We start from the raw sequence: 17,771 nt of genomic DNA on the forward strand, positions 1-17,771 counted from the left end.
GAAATAAATTGAAAATAACAAGAGATAGATCCATTTACAGAGTTTATAAAAAAAGGGGAAATATGTCAAATGTTTTCAACTGTATATTGGGAGGGCGGATTGGTATTTTCTCCGTATTGGGTGGACACGAACCCCCCCCCCCAAAGAATGAGTGGTTACGTCCAAGGCGCGCGGCGCCGTGGCGCTGCCTTTCTATAAATGTTCGGGGCGCGGAGCGAGAAGGCGGAAGGGAAAGTAGTCTCTGTCCTAGAAAACAAATAAGAATATAAAATACATATCACTAGTTAAAGACAGTATTTGGTATTGATTTTTTTTAATATGAGGATTGATTCTCAACCCCTAACCTTCGGGATCGAATATCGATACTGTAACGTGCATGGATAAGAAGACACGCTGGCCACTACTTTGCGGATATGACCCTTGAGTCTAGCGGTTAGCGATGCCTCCTGCGGTGCGGGCGACACGGATTCGCGCCGCGGCAGTTCCTGTGGTCGCGTTGTCCCCCGAATTCGCTGCAATACTTTGGTATCGATCCGCCCATCTTTAACATCTAATAACTGCGCAACTACTTTAATACTGTTCGAACTGCTGAGCAAACTACTGGTGGAGCTTTCTCGTTTTGGATAACGATGGTTTCAACTCTTAAGTTTGGTCAGAGAACCGATTTTTTTTTTTTTTTTTTAAATTTCAGATGTTCATAAAATAGAGCCCAGGAGCCATCAGGGTTTCTTGTCAAAGAGTGTTATTTCACCATGAACTCATCAGGAGAAAATCCTCGGGGCCTCCAAGATTAACCTTCTTCATTATCTACCTGCTTACAGGTGACTTATGTCAGCTGCTATGTCTCTTTATTGAATCACGTTTGATAAAGAGACATAACTCAAGTTGTGCCCCTTTGGAATATGTAGCGTTTAACAAAACGGGGCCCATGACACAATACAGTTTGGTTTACCAAATGTATGGTAGGGCTGGGTTCAATTACTCTTTTCCCCATTCGAATCAATCTTCGTCATAGTCTGATTCTCGATTCATTTAACCCGAATCGGTCTTTAAATGTCCCCCCCCTTGACGTGTGAAATTTAAATTACAGACTGGAAATTGCTTTGGGGTCGATTAATGTAAACATTAATATTTGTAATAATGCACCAGGTTAAGAGGGTTGCAGATGTAATCTAACGCATTAGTTCTCCGAGAATCTCTTTTATATCCAAGCAAAATTGGCACTGTAACTGAATTATCCCCAACCGAATCGATATCAAACCGGAAATCAAATCGATTCAGGACCTTGTGAATGGGAATCGAATCGATTCGGGAAATCAGTGGCGATATCCAGCCCTAATGTACGGCAGCATGACGCGTCACTTCAAATACATGTCAAAAGAAACCAATTTTCCAACCTAAACCACAAATATACACAACTAACCACAGGGAACCAGAAATCACTCCGGAACAGTACACAGTTCAGTTAATAATCCATTTTATTTTCTTTAGAAAAAGAAACTATCACAAGTTCATTTGGTTACTGTACAGTTTCTCTTCTCATAGTCACTCAGTCTGTATAACATGTTCTGGTGTCATGCTGGAACACCAAACACCCTCCTACTAGCTAGAATAACATGTCAGCATACAACTTTCTCTTTTCACCCCCCGCCTCTGCAGTTAAAAATCCTCTGATATTCTGGAGAGAACAGCAATAGAAATCACTTCTATATTAAAAAAGGAGACAGGAAGATTAGAAATCCCTGACAGTTTACTGAGAGAAAAAGTTTTTGAAAGAAGACAGAGAGAGAGAGAGTACAACTGAGTTTTTTTCTTCTCCCTGAACTCTTTTGAGTGGTCTGGTCCATACAACATGCACCTAGCATCATTTGTGTTCACGTGTGCACACATTTGTGTGTTACGGTCACTGTGTGTGTGTGTTTGTGTGTCAGTTTGGAAAGCACCATAATTCACAATTTGTGACTTTAAGAGATTCCCTGCCCTACATGACAGTCGGAAAACGAGAGAGAATGAACAAGTGGGGAAGGAGGGAGAATCTAGATCAAATTGTGGCGCATGAAGACCCCCACTGCAGACACACACATATTATATATATATATATATATTAATATGCATTTTCTCTCTGTGGGAAACTGCGAACTGCATGCATGTTCATCTACGGTCTGGACAGTGCAAGTGTAAGTAAAGTAAAACAGACAGAAGGGTAAAGGATGTATCAAGTATGTCTCCCTGAGAAAGACCTCTTTCCTCAGTAACCATAGAACGTTCACACTCCCATCTTATCACTGGCCAGCTTGAGCCCAAGTTTTTAATAATAATAATAATTATAACAATAATATTCTTATACTGCTCTCCATATCATCCCATCATGCACTTTTACTCCAATGGCTTTAATGTGACTATCATTGCCAACTCTTAACCAACCGATCAGCAGCATGGAAGAGTTGCTAGCACTGCAATTTCTACCTCTCACTTTCCAACACCAAAATTCCTGGCAGTGACCTACAGGTGTTTGTGTGCGTGTCTGTGTTTCTCAGTTTCATATGAACCACCCTGTGAAGTACAGAGCGGTCGTGACACAGTTAGAGAGCAGAGACACTATCATCCCCTTTATCACTTTCCAACCAGAGAAGGCTGGGGTAGCAGTTGGGGACTTTAATTAGCTGGTCCCATACCTTCTCAATGACTCATACGCTAGCACCACATGCTTAAGTCTGACACGTTCACATGCGCACGTGCACACACACACACACAAACACACACACTGAGAACCACATACACACACCCGCACAGCTGACATGCAATCACTGGAGATCAGGAAAGTCTGAGCAGAGTGGGGGGGGGGGGGGTAAGAAAATGCAGGCTTAATTTATTGCTAAAATTATATTCCTAAATCATTCACATCACAATGCCAACCCATCTTCATCTGTGTGTATGTATGTGTACCAAGTGTGCTTTTGTGTGCAGGGCCTTAAAACTAGAGCGTGTTTCATTTCCTATAAAAAACCAAAAGGTGATGACCAGGACTTAATACCTGATACAAGCGTCACCTCTACAGCCCTTTTTTTCTTATTTTTGTTTAGTTTCACTCACACAGCTGAGCATTTAAAAACAGATTGTGAATGTGTATGTGCAACTCATTGACACTCACGTGAGAACACACAGGTGAAAACATTCGTTCATGTACAGAGCATTCCACTCGCACAAAGTTGTTGTTTTTTCTTTAAAAAGCAATGTCCAAATCAAACCTCAATAATGGTTGTCAGACAAAAATCACACAGCTGCTCAAAGAAACAAGCTGTGACAAAGCTTTTAAAGTGTCTTATTCATTTCTTTCGCTGTGTCACTCACTTAGGCTAATATTAAAAACCAGGGGTGTCGACACCACTCTGTAGAAAACAAATAAAAGGAACAAATCAAACGATTTTTTAAAACCAAGGCTCCGGTCCGTTCCGTACTCCTACCCCTCCTGAGGAGTGGAGATGGTGATAAAGTGAAGGAAGGAAGAAAGAGAGAGGGAGACAGAGAGAGGGAGACAGAGAAAGGAGCAAAGATTCTCTCTCTCTCTCTCTCTCTCTCTCTAGGAAACAAGTTTGGGTAGGACTGTGCGGAATGGTATGGCCTCCCCTGAGTCTCCAATCATGTTGCTCCTCAGTTTGTTGTTGGTGGCCGCGGCAGTGACCAAACCAGGTCCTCCTTTAGCCATGATGGAAGGGAAGGAGGTGCTGTGGTGCTCGGGGAGCCTCTTGACTGTGGGACCCTGGCTCTTCTCGGCCCCAGGCAGGGGTTTTGGCAGCCGGCGGTAGAGCCAGGGGTGTCTGAGGGCCTGGCTGGGGGTGAGGCGAGAGGAGGGGTCCCAGTCCAGGCACTTCTTAATGAAGTCAGTAAAGGTGGGGTCCTCGCAGCCCTTGAGTGCAGCGCTCCACTCCTTGCTGCCTGGCGGGCCCCTCATCTTGCCGCGGCGGGAGCGAGACCCTGTTAGCACGGTGGCCCCGGTGGGCAGCGTGTTGGCCCCACAGTAGCGTGGGTGTCCCTTGGAGTTGATGAAGTTCTTTGCTCGCTTGGCCTGCTCCAGAACCTTCTGTGGAGGCATGCCCAGCAGCTCCATGACACAGGCCAGCTGGTCACCCTCATCTTCCCCAGGGAACAGGGGATAGCCCGTCAGCAGTTCGGCCAGTATACAGCCGAAGCTCCACATGTCGATGGGTAGGCCATAACGTGAGCCAAGAATCACTTCTGGGGCCCGGTAGAAACGGGACTGGATGTAAGTGTACACCCGCTGGTGTTCAAAACAGCTGGAGCCAAAGTCAATCACCTGACAGTGACAGGGGTGAGAAAACAACCAAATGTAAGTGCGCGAGTGAATGAGCGTGCACGTGTATAAGGCTTGTCATGCTGCCAGAGGCATGGATATTACAAACTCTTAAAAATGCCACGTCTTACCTTGATGCCACTGCGTCCCTGCTGCTTGAGCAAGATGTTCTCTGGCTTGAGGTCGCAGTGGATGATCCTGTGTCTGCTCAGGGCCTCCAGACACTGCAGAATAGAGTGGGCAAACTTCCTCACCAGCGGCAGGCTAAAGCCCTGGAACTTGTTCCTCTTGATCAGTTCATACAGATTCATGCTCAGCAGCTCAAATGTCATGCAGATGTGGTTGCGGAAGGTGAAGTTCTCCAGCATGTGCACCACATTCATGGTGCCGTTACGGTCCTGCTTGCGCAGGTGCTCGAGGATGCGTATCTCCTCCTGCGCCTGCCGGTGGAAGCGCTTCTCGTTGCGCACCATCTTCAGGGCCAGGTGCTGCTGCAACTTATGGTCGTACACCTTGGCCACCTGCCCAAAGCTCCCCTTGCCAATCACCTAGAAAGGGACAGAGTGCGGGAACGTTAGATTAGCAAAGAAACAGAAACAATGGCAAATCTTTCAGAATTAAGTGGCATGCTGGCTGACAGATGACAGTATGCATCAGCATGTATGACCTTGAGAAACTCGTAGCGGTAGGCTAGGTGATCGTGGGGGACGTGAATGTAGCCCCCCTGTTCATCATCGTAGCCACAATTGTTATTGCCCCCGGCCACAGCAGGCCTCTTCTTTGCATTGGGTCCGATGAAGTAGACATCTGGGTAGGAGTGGATTTCCGTCTGCTCCAGGGTGGTCAGCTGGGGACGGTACTGTCTCAGAGCCTGCTCTGGAGTCAGGGGGCCACACAGCTTGCCACTGCTTGTGGTATTCCCTCCGTTCCCAGTTCCCTGGGGGCCAGATGAGTCACTAGAGCCCTTACTGGAGCCCGTGCTGCAACCAACAAAAACAGCATCATTTTTCCGTTTTTCATTTTAGTTCCATAATGAAAAATTACTTCCAATTTAATGATTTGGATGTCTGCGATTGGCCTATGTTTACAATTATATTAAGATTACAGTTGGGCCCAGCAAGCATTATCTGAAAATCATCCAACAGCTGTTGTGGTGGTCTTCACACATGCGCCACACACACCTGTCCACACTGCGCTCCTTGGACAGACTGGAGACAGGAACGGGTTTGCCGGGCGGCAGACCAGTGGTCCCACTGTTGTGCGTGTTTGCCGTGGTAACAGCACTGATCTTACGGTTGTATGTGGAGTCTTCATACAGGTACTTGACTTTCAGCTGACCTCCCCGCACAGTCACCTGATCCCTCATGACGGCCTTGTTACTGACCACCTGAGACGGAGAGAAAAAACAGAGAGAGAGAGAGACGGGGGGGGGGGGGGCGGAGAGGGAGAGACAGACAGACAGACAGACAGAGGACCTTAGAATGCCAACCGGTAAACATTGACCTCTAGCCGCTATAGAGGCTACAGTTGGGTGTAATTATTGTAGTTCATTGTGTAGGAGACATGTTGTTCATTGTGTTGCATGAATGTGTTCAATAGAGTGGAGAGGGGACCTCTGTATGTGTGTACCCGTGCATGTTTGGCTACTGGTACCATCCCAAGCTACAGACCAGTCACACATTGTGCAAAGTGGGAGCAGCTTACAGCCTTTGAAAAGCCACTCAGCATGAGTGGTTGTCGAAAATATTCCATTGCAAAACACATTTTGTTGGTGGCCTCAATCACATTAGAGCTTTACAGAAAAAAACACAATACAGAAGAGCTTAGGAGTCTGTGAGCCTATATGGTGCACAAGGAACGATGAAAATTGTTTTAAGGGCAGACTGTGAAAAAAAATAGTATAGTAATACACCCCAAAGCAAAATCTATTCCATCATTCCCAGCTATACACCCACCAACAGATCAATGGCCATGACTCTGATCTGGCCAGAGCCGAGGTCACTTAAGCTGAATAGGAAAGCCGAGAGGGGATTCCTGCGAACATGTCCTCCAGCCCACATTGTGGGCAGGCGTCTAGCTAGCTAGCTAGCAGGACCGACTAATCCTGTTGTGTTACAGCACCAAAATCTGAATGAACAGCTGAGTGTTCAGAGTGTGGTCTATTGAGCCATTATCAAATCTAGAGCAGGGTGTCGGTGAAACCAGCCCAACAGGATCTGAATCCTGTCATGGAGAACAGCCTGCAGGTTCAAACGCCATCTCCCCACCCCCACCTGACATATACAAGGACTGGCCCACCCCCATCTGCAGCATTAGTATAGTGTCCCACATCCCTGACTGTCTACTGTTTTCCAGCTGTTAAACACCAGTTCAAAGACAGTTATAAGTAACTTCTCTCTCAAAATCCCTACATGTATACTTACATGCGTGTTTTGAATTCCATCCCTGAATATCCTGACAGGAAGTGATTTTGGTTGATGTCTATTCTGAGCCGGTTAGTGAGGCCTAGTCAGGGTAGATTATACCTCACAATAATTAATCATACCATCTCTTTATACGAAACAAGGATCTCCAATTGCAATTAAAAGAAAAATCCCTTTGAAAAGACAGACAAAAGACCCCACCATATATTTCTAGTCCAACCCCAGGAAAAGGCCCAACATTTTCCTAACTCCTCCACACTGTCCAGACTTGAGCAAAGATCCTGTTGTGTAGTTCAAGCGAAGTCTACCAACTACTTGAGCGGTGCCACCGAAGCCCAGAAAAGACAGTAAAAGCGGGCTAGAAGTGTTACGGGCAAACTCTGTAGCCTCGCTCTGGGCTGCCAGTAAACAGCTTGGTTTCAGCCTACCCCAGGAATTCAGCCCTCCTCCCTCCTCCCTGCTTCTTGCTCTCTTTCCCTCTCTTGCCAACGGAAAGACTCTCCACAAGATTATGGAGCAGAAGGGAAATGGCAGCCATTAAAGTTAGATTATATTCTCCTGCCCTGGAAGACACTAAGGAAATCACGTGCTCCCACCTGTGTCCTGATGAGAAGCATACCACAGAGGCATACATATTACATGAGTCTTCAAGCCTCCCTGCCAGTTTGTGTTTGTATGTGTGTGTGTGTGTGTGTCCGCGGCTAATCTCGCAAACTACTGAACGCATCAGCTTAAAAGTTTTTTGTGCAGTTATACTATATGGTGAAGAACCACACGTGGTTGCGGTGATTAAAAACCTTCGAAAAACCTTTGTTCTCACTATCGCCACTCCCTCTCTTCATTCACTCTCTACCCCGTTCAACCAACACTGCTCTCTGTCGCTGCCCGATCTGAGTCAACTGTGCACATGCTCGATTCACATCTATGGTTGACTAAGATCGGGCAGCGACATGATCAAAGGTTATTAAAAAGAATTTCGATAATCCAAAAAATGCAACAGTTATAAAGGAACAACTGCCTCTAGGTTGCAGTCAAAACAGGAAGTGTTGCAAATTCTTGTCGCTTCCTGATCTGAGTCAGCCGTAGATGTGGGTCACACATGTGCATGTGTAAATGGTATACTCAGCTTTATTATGTTATGAAAATAAAGACAGGGTTAGGGTCAGACCAAAATGGTTGCATAGCAAGCCTTTTCTTTTCGGAAAATGCAAGTTCATATTAGACTTGGTCACTTTCGTGCGAGGGTCCATCTAGGAGGCTGCATATCCACAGACTGAAAGGCAAAACCTTTTTATTAGGTCGATTTTTTAGCTTGATTGCAGCATATTAAAAACTTTTTTTCCATATTTCCTGTTCAATTGACTTGGGCGCTGCACAAAAAAAAAAAGTCTTGTAATGGCAGGAAAAACACTGGTTTCCGTGTGTGCGTGTATCTGTCCACTGCTAATGTACTACTGGGCCTGTCAGCCTAATAATTTTTGTGCAGAGTTATGACTGTATGATCAAGGACCTCTCGTAGGGGCATCCGGGTGGCATGGCAGTCTAATCCATTGCCTACCAACACGGGGATCGCTGGTTCGAATCCCCGTGTTACCTCCGGCTTGGTCAGGCGTCCCTACAGACACAAATGGCCGTGTCTACGGGTGGGAAGCCGGATGTGGGTGTGTGTCCTGGTCACTGCACTAGTGCCTCCTCTGGTCGGTCGGGCCGTCTGTTCAGGAGGGAGGGGGAAATGGGGGGAACAGCATGATCCTCCCACGCGCTACGTCCCCCTGGCGAAACTCATGTCAGGTGAAAAGAAGCAGCTGGCGACGCCACATGTATTGGAGGAGGCATGTGGTAGTCTGCAGCCCTCCCCGGCTTGGCAGAGGGGCTGGAGCAGCGACCGGGGATGGCTCGTAAGAGTGGAGTAATTGACAAAGTACAACTGGGGAGAAAAAAGGGGGGAAAATCCCCCCCCCAAAAAAAGAAAAGAAAAATAGGGAACCTCTCGTGGTTGCGGTGATTCAAAACCTTTGAAAAACTGTTTTATACCGCGATTAAGTGCTAACTCCTCAGCTGGTTTTTCGCCCAAGTCCAAGCACCGGAGAGAGGGGAGATACACAGGCAGTGCCTCCGCATTTTCCCTTCTCCCAGTAGGGGACAAAAGGGACGGTTTGTCGCCAAGTCCGAGCACCAGAGAAGGGGAGATACCCCTGGCGGGGGATCTGCACTCTACCGAGGGCACTCTTCTAGTTATTAAATGGGTGGAATTGTTTCCACCAGCTGGGGGGGGGGGGGGTCTGGATTCCAACTGTTTTCTTTTAACCCATTTCCGGGTACGAGGATCATTGAAGTTGGACTATGAAGCCACTAGTTATGACTTATACTAGCAGCCGAAAGATCTGGGGCAGAAAGCAGGTCAGCTGATAAACACACCACAGGGAAACATGCATCTGAAGTAGGTGTTATTTTACTGACAGAAGACTCTACATCCATGTGTGTGTGTGTGTGTGTGTGTGTGTGTGTGTGTGTGTGTGTGTGTGTGTGTGTGTGTGTGCGTGTGTGTGTGTGTGTGCTGCAGGCATGGACTGAAAATAGCAGCGGCACGTGGCTTTAACATCAAGCCATATAGACTCAACTTATCGCAAAGCCACGCTACAGACAACGGGGTCACATGCAGTTGTCGCCCTGGACTTCGTACAACAAACACTGTAGACAACATGGACAGCCATACCTCACTAAACCCCCCTCGCACAACATTACAAGGACGTGAAAAAAAATAGAAAAATAAAATGTGGATTTTTTTTTTTAAATCAAAAACTGTCTAAAGAATTGATGCTATAGGTATCCCCAAAAAAGTAAAGCGGAGGACGAAAGTGTGTAGGAGAATTTAAAAAAAAAAAAAGGTCCTTATTTTAACGGCTTAACTGGCAGGTACATGAAAACGTCAGCATGTTTCGACCAAAAAGGTCACGGCTAAATAAGTTTTACACATCCGACATATACCGGTGACGGTAACGCAACACTGAATGAACCCGTGGTAGGTTAGTTAGGGTAAAGAAGAAGAAAAAAAATCTTTCAGCGAATTGACTTTCGACTGCGGTTGGATTATTGATTCTCCCCGGCAATAAAACGGATGAACGGCTCCACGGGGAGCAGTGAAACATAACAGGGCAGAACAGTGGCGAGTGGGAATGGCGGCAGCGGAGCCGGGGACTGTCGGTAACAACCGAGTGATACGCAAGAGAGCGGCGGCGGCGGGCCCTCTGTGTGCGGCGCCGCCGTGTACAGCACATGGTACAGGGCTAATCTCTGCTGCCAGGGGAAACACCTGAGCTCCCTGTCCTCCTTCTCCCCGAACACGCTCGGGATACGTGCACCGATTCCCCCGGCACGCCTCGGATCCAGCCGGCATGCAAACACACACACACACACACACACACACACACACACACACACACCGTCCCGCACCCCGGGAAATCTCGGTCACGCGGAACCAAATACCGGGTCACAGCAATAAGGGATCGATGTCGGCGTGCGGACAAAACCCGACCAGTGCCGTGCCCTCTCCCCCTCTCATTAAAATCTGAAGACGACGCCGGCAACACGATAACGACGATTTTGCTCGTTTGTCATTCTCTCATGACGTGCCAAGGATGAGGCGCGGCACAAAGCGACGGCGTGTTGTGCACACACAAAGACCGGGGCGGGACCGGACCGAGCTATACACGGGTCCGTGTGTCGGAAGCGTAAGAGAAAAGAGAGGGAGAGGAGGACAAAAAAAAAAAAAAAAGAAAAAAAAAAGGGGGGGGGGTAGAAGAACGGGGCCGCACTAGAAAAGTGGGCCCGCTGCTGGAAGGTTACATCGGCCGAGAAACGAGAGAAGAAAGCGCAGGAGAAACGTTGATTAGAGAGAAATGTCGATTTGGTTTGTGGGTCAGATTTTCAAGCCCAGTAAACATTTACAATCCCCGGACCAGCCATTTTTCCACGCCAGTGTCTGTGTGTGTGTGTGCTTTGCTTACGCTGGTTGTTGTCTGTGTGTCTGTAATTCCTGCCAAAAGCATGAGAATCAAAGGGGGGGGTATGCGAGGCAGGCTGCCAGTTCACAGTGACATATCCTCGCACACCTACGGCGCTCCCGTCTACTGACCGACATCAGAGGCAGATGGGCGGGATGCATGTGGGCCGTTCGGCTGACGGCCACCAGCTCCAATTTGGTTTTACGCCATTTATAAATATTCGTGAACGCAAGGAGGGGGGAGGGGGCACAGGTTGAGACGGCTGGCAAACAAATGTTCTGTCACTCCGTTTGTCAGTAAAACACCACATCCGCGCGTCTTGCGTAGCCGGAACTATATGGAGAGAGGTAATAAGGGTAACAGAAAACATATACTGTTGTTTTTTTGCTTTGTTTTTTACATTGTGTGGACTAGTGATCTGCCCCCGGGCCAGACCTGTGTAGAGCCTGGAGCTACTGACCGAGCAGGAACACCCACAGTAGACAGGAGGCAACGATGGGGCGGCTGCGACGGTACGGATCTTTTTTTTCTTTTCTTACCGCAGTGAAAAAGCAACATATCTCCACGGTTCGGCGGTTTACCACCAATACCCCACCCCACCCCGTCCAAATTCACTGGCTGCCCCTTGTTGTGTGGCTCAACGCCAAAATATGCCCAAATAGGGGATGTAATATTTGGCTTTTGGGACTAGATTTGTCGCCATTGTTGAATTGAATAATGTCTAAGCTGGCGTCAACTGTACCGGCATTACCAGATCCTCCAAGTGTTTACTTTATGCTTCTCTCTTCTGCGTCTGTGTATTGCGAGTGTACGTATTCAACTGAACATGATCTGTAGATACTACAAGTACCCAAGCCTAGAAATGATTCGTGATAACCGGACACGCACGAAAGAAATCCTCCGCATGTTGAACGGGCTGGCCCTCCCCCTCGCTCGTACAGCCGAGGAGACGAGCGGCTGAAAAGTTTTGTTTCTCCGGGAGCCCTTGAACACAGGATGCAAGACGGTCAATGATCATGCAACTAAACCATGATTGTTGTGTTTATATCTATTCATTATCCAAGCCGCTTATCCCAATTCGGGTCGCGGGGATGCTGGAGCCTATCCCAGCAGTCACTGGGCGGCGGGCGGGGAGACACCCTGGACAGGCCGCCAGGCCATCACAGTGTGTTTTTTTAGGAGCACATCTATTATTGTGTTTATAGTCATATCACATACCATTATGCACTCCTGTAACTTTCACCAGCAAAAAAATTAAATGCAAAAAAAAAAATAAAAAATTGCGGTGATGGCAGTAATGAGCTCAACCCCGCGGTAGGCATCACATGACTACGGTATTGCGGTCATGCGGTTATCGTCACAGATGCCGGGCTATGTCTCCTGTTGGTTTTTCAAAGTCATTCGTCTAAAAGTAGCAGCCACGGCTTTACCTGCATACAGGATTTACTACTCCTCTCTCACGCTCTCTCCCTCTCTCCCTCTGTGATGTGATGCATGCGGGAGTTCCTGGACAAAGCCAGAATGCACATATGTGTGCTAACGACGGCTCACTGTTGAGCGCTAAACTGTTGTGCCTGGTTTAGACGGGGTCAGGACATTGTGGGTGCAAAGTTGGTCTAAGGCTTAAATCTCAATTCAGCGCAGACCTTTACAACGAATCCTAACACAAAGCATCTCACACTTGTGAACTGCAAACTCCACTGACGAACCCCTTCTGAGGTCAAGATCTCCTACCGACTCTCTTCCTAATGCAATCCATTAGTTTCACATTTCTTCTTCACTGATTGTGACTGCATTCTTAATATCGTACCTTACTGACCATGAGAAACGATCATGACTTGACTAAGCAACACATATATAAAAGACAAGCTTACCCATCCTGTCATGCATTGCTAAAGGGGGTATTGAGGGAGGGGGTAGGAAGAGTGTCAGTGAGGAATGGGCCTCGAGTAGGTCACAGACAGCTGAATCGGTTCATCTGGACACAACGTTTATTGAGAGAAACGTTTCATCACTCATCTAAGTGACCTCTTCAGTCTCAACTGACTGCAGGTATCACCACCTTTATAAACAATAATGCGAATAATAAAAATGGTAACGGCAATTTGCATATGAAACTGATAGTTATTTTCTGTCGTTACGCCACCATATTGTTTATTACAACGTTTATTGACAGATATGTTTCATGAAACGCATTTGTCAATAAATGTTGTATACAGATGAACCAATTCATCCTTCTTTGAAGGTAAAAGGCACATGTATGCACACATGTATGCGCGTGTGTGTGTATGTGTGTAAACTCACCGTGTGTTTGGGCATGGGGGGTAGCCCAGAGGGACTGTTTGTATCTGCTTCGTCTTTCAGAATGTGGTCTGTTCTCATGTAGGAGTCATACAGACCGTCGCCATGTCGGGCTAAAGGAAGCAAAGATGGAAGATAAAATGTTAGACTTGGGAAAGGACTGTTAAGACAAGACAAGATAAGATATACTTGATTCATCCCTGTGGGGAAACACATCCTCTGCATTTAACCCATCCTAGCTGTGCAGCTAGGAGCAGTGAGCAGTCCCAGAGCAGCACCCGGGGTTAGTTTTACTCAGAGACAGTCAAAAGAAATGAGTTCAGAGGACAAGACTCAGAGATCCGATCTAATCTCCACAGAGGTAGGAAATCACTCGGTTTCTTCAAAGCAGCCAAAGTCATATTGATTATTTCATCAGTCAAGCTATCCATTATGAAAGCTCCCCAAGGGATAGATTAAATCATTTTTTGTGAACCCAGCAGAGCTAACCTCAGCAAGCTGCCCAAACTCCACACCTCTTCATAAGTGAATGCAACAAGCTATCAAATACCACAACAACATGGGCAAAATTTGCTGATGCAAAAGGTCAATATTAGCAGACCTAACACAGAACATCCAAGGCTAGAGAGGCAACCAGACCGGCTTAGACAGGGCTTAGGGTCCCGGAGAGTTAGCATCGCAACTGGTCTTATTGGACTAATATGGGTAACAGATGCCTCTGTGACGACAGCATCTTTCCATCTGCCCATCTGTCCATTCAGGCTGAGCTGCGTACTGGACACACCAGGTGTGTCCAGGAATAGAGCAAGTACGGTAGGATGCGGGTGCACAGCACTGAAAACTGCTGTGCGTGCACACCTTGACGACGGTCCACTAAACACACAATACAAGATCACATGGGGTACACAGAAGAAAAGGACACCAGGGGCACTAGGGGGAACTCACGTACTCAAGTGACAAACCCCATAGGCCAGCTGTTCTATTTAACCATCATTATAGTTGACACGATTATTGCTACTTGCCGATGCTGGTCCATTAAAAGAACGTTCTCGTATTGTACCAACCGACGTCCTTCACGCGGCCGAAGAGGCTGCGTGCGCAAACCATCTACAGAGCTGTTGGCTGAGGTTGGCTTGCTTGCGAAGGAAAGGCCATGATTTGGGTTTTGGGGGGGGTCACAGCTACCAGCAACCCTAGAGAGAGTTGCAATTTGGTGCAGGTGCGTCACAGGCTGTGTCCCCAATGCCAGGCTGTCAACAGACAGGATCCAGGAGATTAAAACCTGCTGCTTGGATACAGACGAATTAGAGCCGCACAGCACAGCAGATAGAGGCATTAAGGTTTCACGCTAATTATTGGGCAGGCACAGGCCCCGTTAGTTTGGAAAACAGGGGGCTTTGCACTTTGTAACGCATCCAACTCAAGTGTCCAAGCAAACCTAACTGTAACAGTGTCGGAACAAAGCTCGGGAACAAATATGCGTCTTATTAAGCAAAATTAGATTTCAACTGTCCAAAGAAAACCCTTCTGGGGCCACACGCCAGAGGGGAGCGAGAACAAGCTCCGAATAAACAAACATACGGATGACAATGTCGTAAAATGGAGGGGGGGTGCTGCCAGGGGGTGCTGCCAGGAGGGGGGTGCTGCCAGGAGGGGGGGGGGGCAGGCGCTGCCTTTCTTTTTGTTCCCAAAATTCTGGGCTGAATGCCCCCTTACAGATGGAGGCCACTTCCACCAAAAACCTAATCTATGCATTTATAAGCCCCTCTCGTGGCCTTAAAAGTACAGTAGCGAGCACCTTACTTACGTTTGCGGCACCCTGAAGAGAAACTAAGAACTGACGGATTTCGATTCAAATTCTGGCAACTTTTATCCCAGAAGGGCAACTCAAGTCTTACAGTCTACCCAGACCCCACACACACACACACACACACACACACACACACACACACACACACACACACAGACAAGCGGCGATCACCTGTCTTTCAAGAGACGACGACAGCGCTCGAGCTAGCTCGCCGTGGAAAAACAACACTAAATGCCAATAAGCAAAAACTGTCTCGAGCTTGAACGCGACCAGCTTCATCCCAAACATCCGCACCGGCAAACCGCCTGTGACGTAAACTGCCTAGCAACCGCCAGCAAACACACACACACTGTTCAAAAATTTTAACTCAATTAACCCCCACAGAAGAAGAAGAAGAAGCCGCCACCCTCGCGGATAATGAGGCGCTTTTCAAACACCGACAAGGCCGAACTCGAGCCGGGAAGTCGGCGCTATTCCAAACACGAGTCCCAGTGATCGATATCAAGCCGCGAGGCCAAAACACCTTCACAGGTCGCGTGCGCATAAACGACCGTCTCGCTCCGTCTCTACGGCGCGCGCGCGCACACAGGGCCGACGTGACGTCCCACACCCGAGTCCGCACGAAGAGGCAGCGGCGCATCGGCTATTTCGAGGGGGATCCTGCAACAAACGCACACACACACACACACGGGGCGCGTTTTCGTAAACGCAATAGATGCTGGAAGGCGGCTGTTATAATAGAGAAGACAGCTCTTATTCATGTGTCACATAGTAACTACACAACATTTCCAGTGCGACAAACAACGTCCTTACCCCTCGCGTTTTTAATTACCTGTTGCTATGGGGCCCTCTGGTTTCCTGCTTATTATCATCATGACTGCAGTTTGGGTTTGATGCCAGCATCCGAAGAGGGGGGGAGGAGAGATAATGCCACAAAAAAACCCAAAAAAATCTCCACACCAGTTAAAATATTCAATTTAACGTCAACGACCAGCCAGCGAAGCTTGTGCCATTTATAGCGCGCTAATAAGAGTCGGTGACCCTTAACGTTCACTTATCGTTTCGTTTTTTTCCTAAACTTCAGCTTATCCTCGATTTATTGTCGCGGTTAGTCAGCACCGAGTTTCGCCACACGTCGCCGCGGGGCGGAGATCCCTTTTGTTCTCCCCCCTCGAAACAACGCAGCCGTGCCCTCGGCTAGCTCTGGCGCCGGCCCTGGCTACCATGTAGCGGTCTTCTTTCTAGGGGGCACGAGAAAAACAAAAGAAACGAAGAAGAAGAAGAGAAGATGAGCCGGGCGTCAAGACAACAACAAAAAAAACCACCGCAAAACCGTGAGCGCCGTCCCCCTCCGTTAAAAAAGCAGCCGGAGTCCCAAAAGTTACAGCCCGGCGGTGCGATAACCCTTATTGCCCCTCGCCTTTCTCTGCAGACGGAGCGTTTCGATCCACAGAACCATCCCCGTGTGTTCTCGGTCCCGGTTTAGCCGACGCTCGCTAGCGAACGCCGATGCTAGCGCCGCGTTAGCTTTTCTTTTCCTTTTTTTCTCTCTGTCTCTCTCTCTCGCGCGCGCGCGGGGTGAAAACCCGCAGGACGTGTCCGCCTCGCGGGACCGTTCGAGTGGCGTCACGTCGTGCCGAGCCCCGGGCTAGCCACCCCCGAAAACGGGCTAGCGCACTAGCTTCAACTCTGGGCAATGGCCCCCCTTGTGCACAGAAACGACGACCGAGCGCATCATCGCCGCCTCGGGGAGAACATAACCTGCCGTCGGTGCGACAAGGCGGCTTGTGTACGGCGTATAATCCCGTTCCTCTTTTGCACAAGGAGTATCGTATTCGACGTAACGCTCTCTTGTGTGTTGTCACTGGGCGTCTTCTCCGGTGTATCGTATGGACAGAGGCGGACGGGGGAGTGGAGGTGGGGGTGGGGGGGTGTCGAGATAAGGCGTGGTTTTCTGCTCCATCTTGGCACTGAAGCAAAAGGGTGTCCCCCAGCGTTTAAAGGACCACACCAGTGTCTTTTTTTTGCACGGTTTTTTTTTAATCGAGTTTAGCCCGTTTTGCTTTTTACTGCGCTGCGCTGCAGCGATCTATTTCCGCAGACTTTCGCAAAGCATTCCGGGGGCTCCTAGTCTGCAACCTGGATCAGTTTGTTTTCCCGAACCGCGTCTGGTGTTAGGATTCGATTTGCCAGTCGTTCTGCCTTCACAAAATATGCTGGATAATAGGCGACGAGTACAAACGGCGTTATGACGGGGTTATTACATATTCCAACATGTCAGGGGTGGTGCGGATATTGCGTCATCGGGCCGCGACAGCTTCGTCGGCGCTGTCCCTCCTGCTCTGTCGTAAATCCCTTTCAGTAAATTCACAAAACAGTTGTAAACCCAAATATTCTCGTAGATACGTTATGTGATTTGTTATCGATTTTTCGTACAACCCATTGTCATTGCTCAATGTTTTATTTATTTATTTATTTATTTATTTATTTGAAAGTGTGGCCGCCGGTACACGTCAGAGTCGGATGCGGTTTGTGCTAAGCTAACAGTTCGTGATTTCCTAATGCGGTTTCGAAACCAATCAAAACCCACCTCGACCCGTCTGGAGACGCACCGGAAACCGATCTTCTAACGAGAAGAGAGTCCATATTAGCGTTGGATGTAGCTTAAAGCAAATATGTCACGTTTTCACATAGGATCCAGAACATTTGTTTGGTTTGAGATTTACTCACCGCTTCAGTGTATAGCCAACCCTGTGTGTGCGTGTGCGTGCGCGTGCGCGTGCGTGTGCACCCTATGGTGCAATATTTAACCTTCAGTTCTGTTCTCTGCAACCTGTACACCATAGCGTATTTTCATTTACAGTATTCCAACCCCAACCTTTATTCTTAATGTTTACCCCCCCCGCCCTTACCCCTAACCT

The 17,771-nt window shown here is 48.0% G+C and overlaps 1 protein-coding gene across 2 annotated transcripts; it reads right to left on the reverse strand.

The window, feature by feature from the left end:
• Nucleotides 1–1,460: 1,460 nt before the first annotated feature.
• Nucleotides 1,461–16,715, reverse strand: dyrk3 (dual specificity tyrosine phosphorylation regulated kinase 3). Of its 2 annotated transcripts, XM_056273574.1 has the most exons (6): nucleotides 15,683–16,715; nucleotides 13,044–13,153; nucleotides 5,494–5,699; nucleotides 4,980–5,292; nucleotides 4,444–4,860; nucleotides 1,461–4,315 (listed from the first exon to the last, which is right to left on the reverse strand). In XM_056273574.1, exons 1-6 carry the CDS (start codon nucleotides 15,723–15,725, stop codon nucleotides 3,581–3,583), a joined length of 1,824 nt encoding a protein of 607 aa, XP_056129549.1. In that variant the 5' UTR covers nucleotides 15,726–16,715; the 3' UTR covers nucleotides 1,461–3,580. The 2 variants fall into 2 exon arrangements, with proteins under 2 accessions (XP_056129549.1, XP_056129548.1); XM_056273573.1 differs by lacking the exon at nucleotides 15,683–16,715 and having other exon boundaries at nucleotides 13,044–13,446.
• Between the last annotated feature and the right edge of the window lie 1,056 nt (nucleotides 16,716–17,771).

The sequence above is a fragment of the Lampris incognitus genome, chromosome 2 (genome assembly GCF_029633865.1).
Source record: "Lampris incognitus isolate fLamInc1 chromosome 2, fLamInc1.hap2, whole genome shotgun sequence".
Classification (NCBI taxonomy): Eukaryota; Metazoa; Chordata; class Actinopteri; order Lampriformes; family Lampridae; genus Lampris; species Lampris incognitus.

Bases quoted from the DNA above. Each gene is read 5' to 3' on its own strand.
- dyrk3 (XM_056273573.1), bottom strand. From the start codon at position 13,265: ATGCAGAGGATGTGTTTCCCCACAGGGATGAATCAAGTATATCTTATC. The intron at 4,861-4,979 runs GTCATACATGCT...GTCCCTTTCTAG, and splicing joins ACCGCTACGAGTTTCTCAAG to GTGATTGGCAAGGGGAGCTT. The intron at 4,316-4,443 runs GTAAGACGTGGC...TGTCACTGTCAG, and splicing joins AGGGACGCAGTGGCATCAAG to GTGATTGACTTTGGCTCCAG.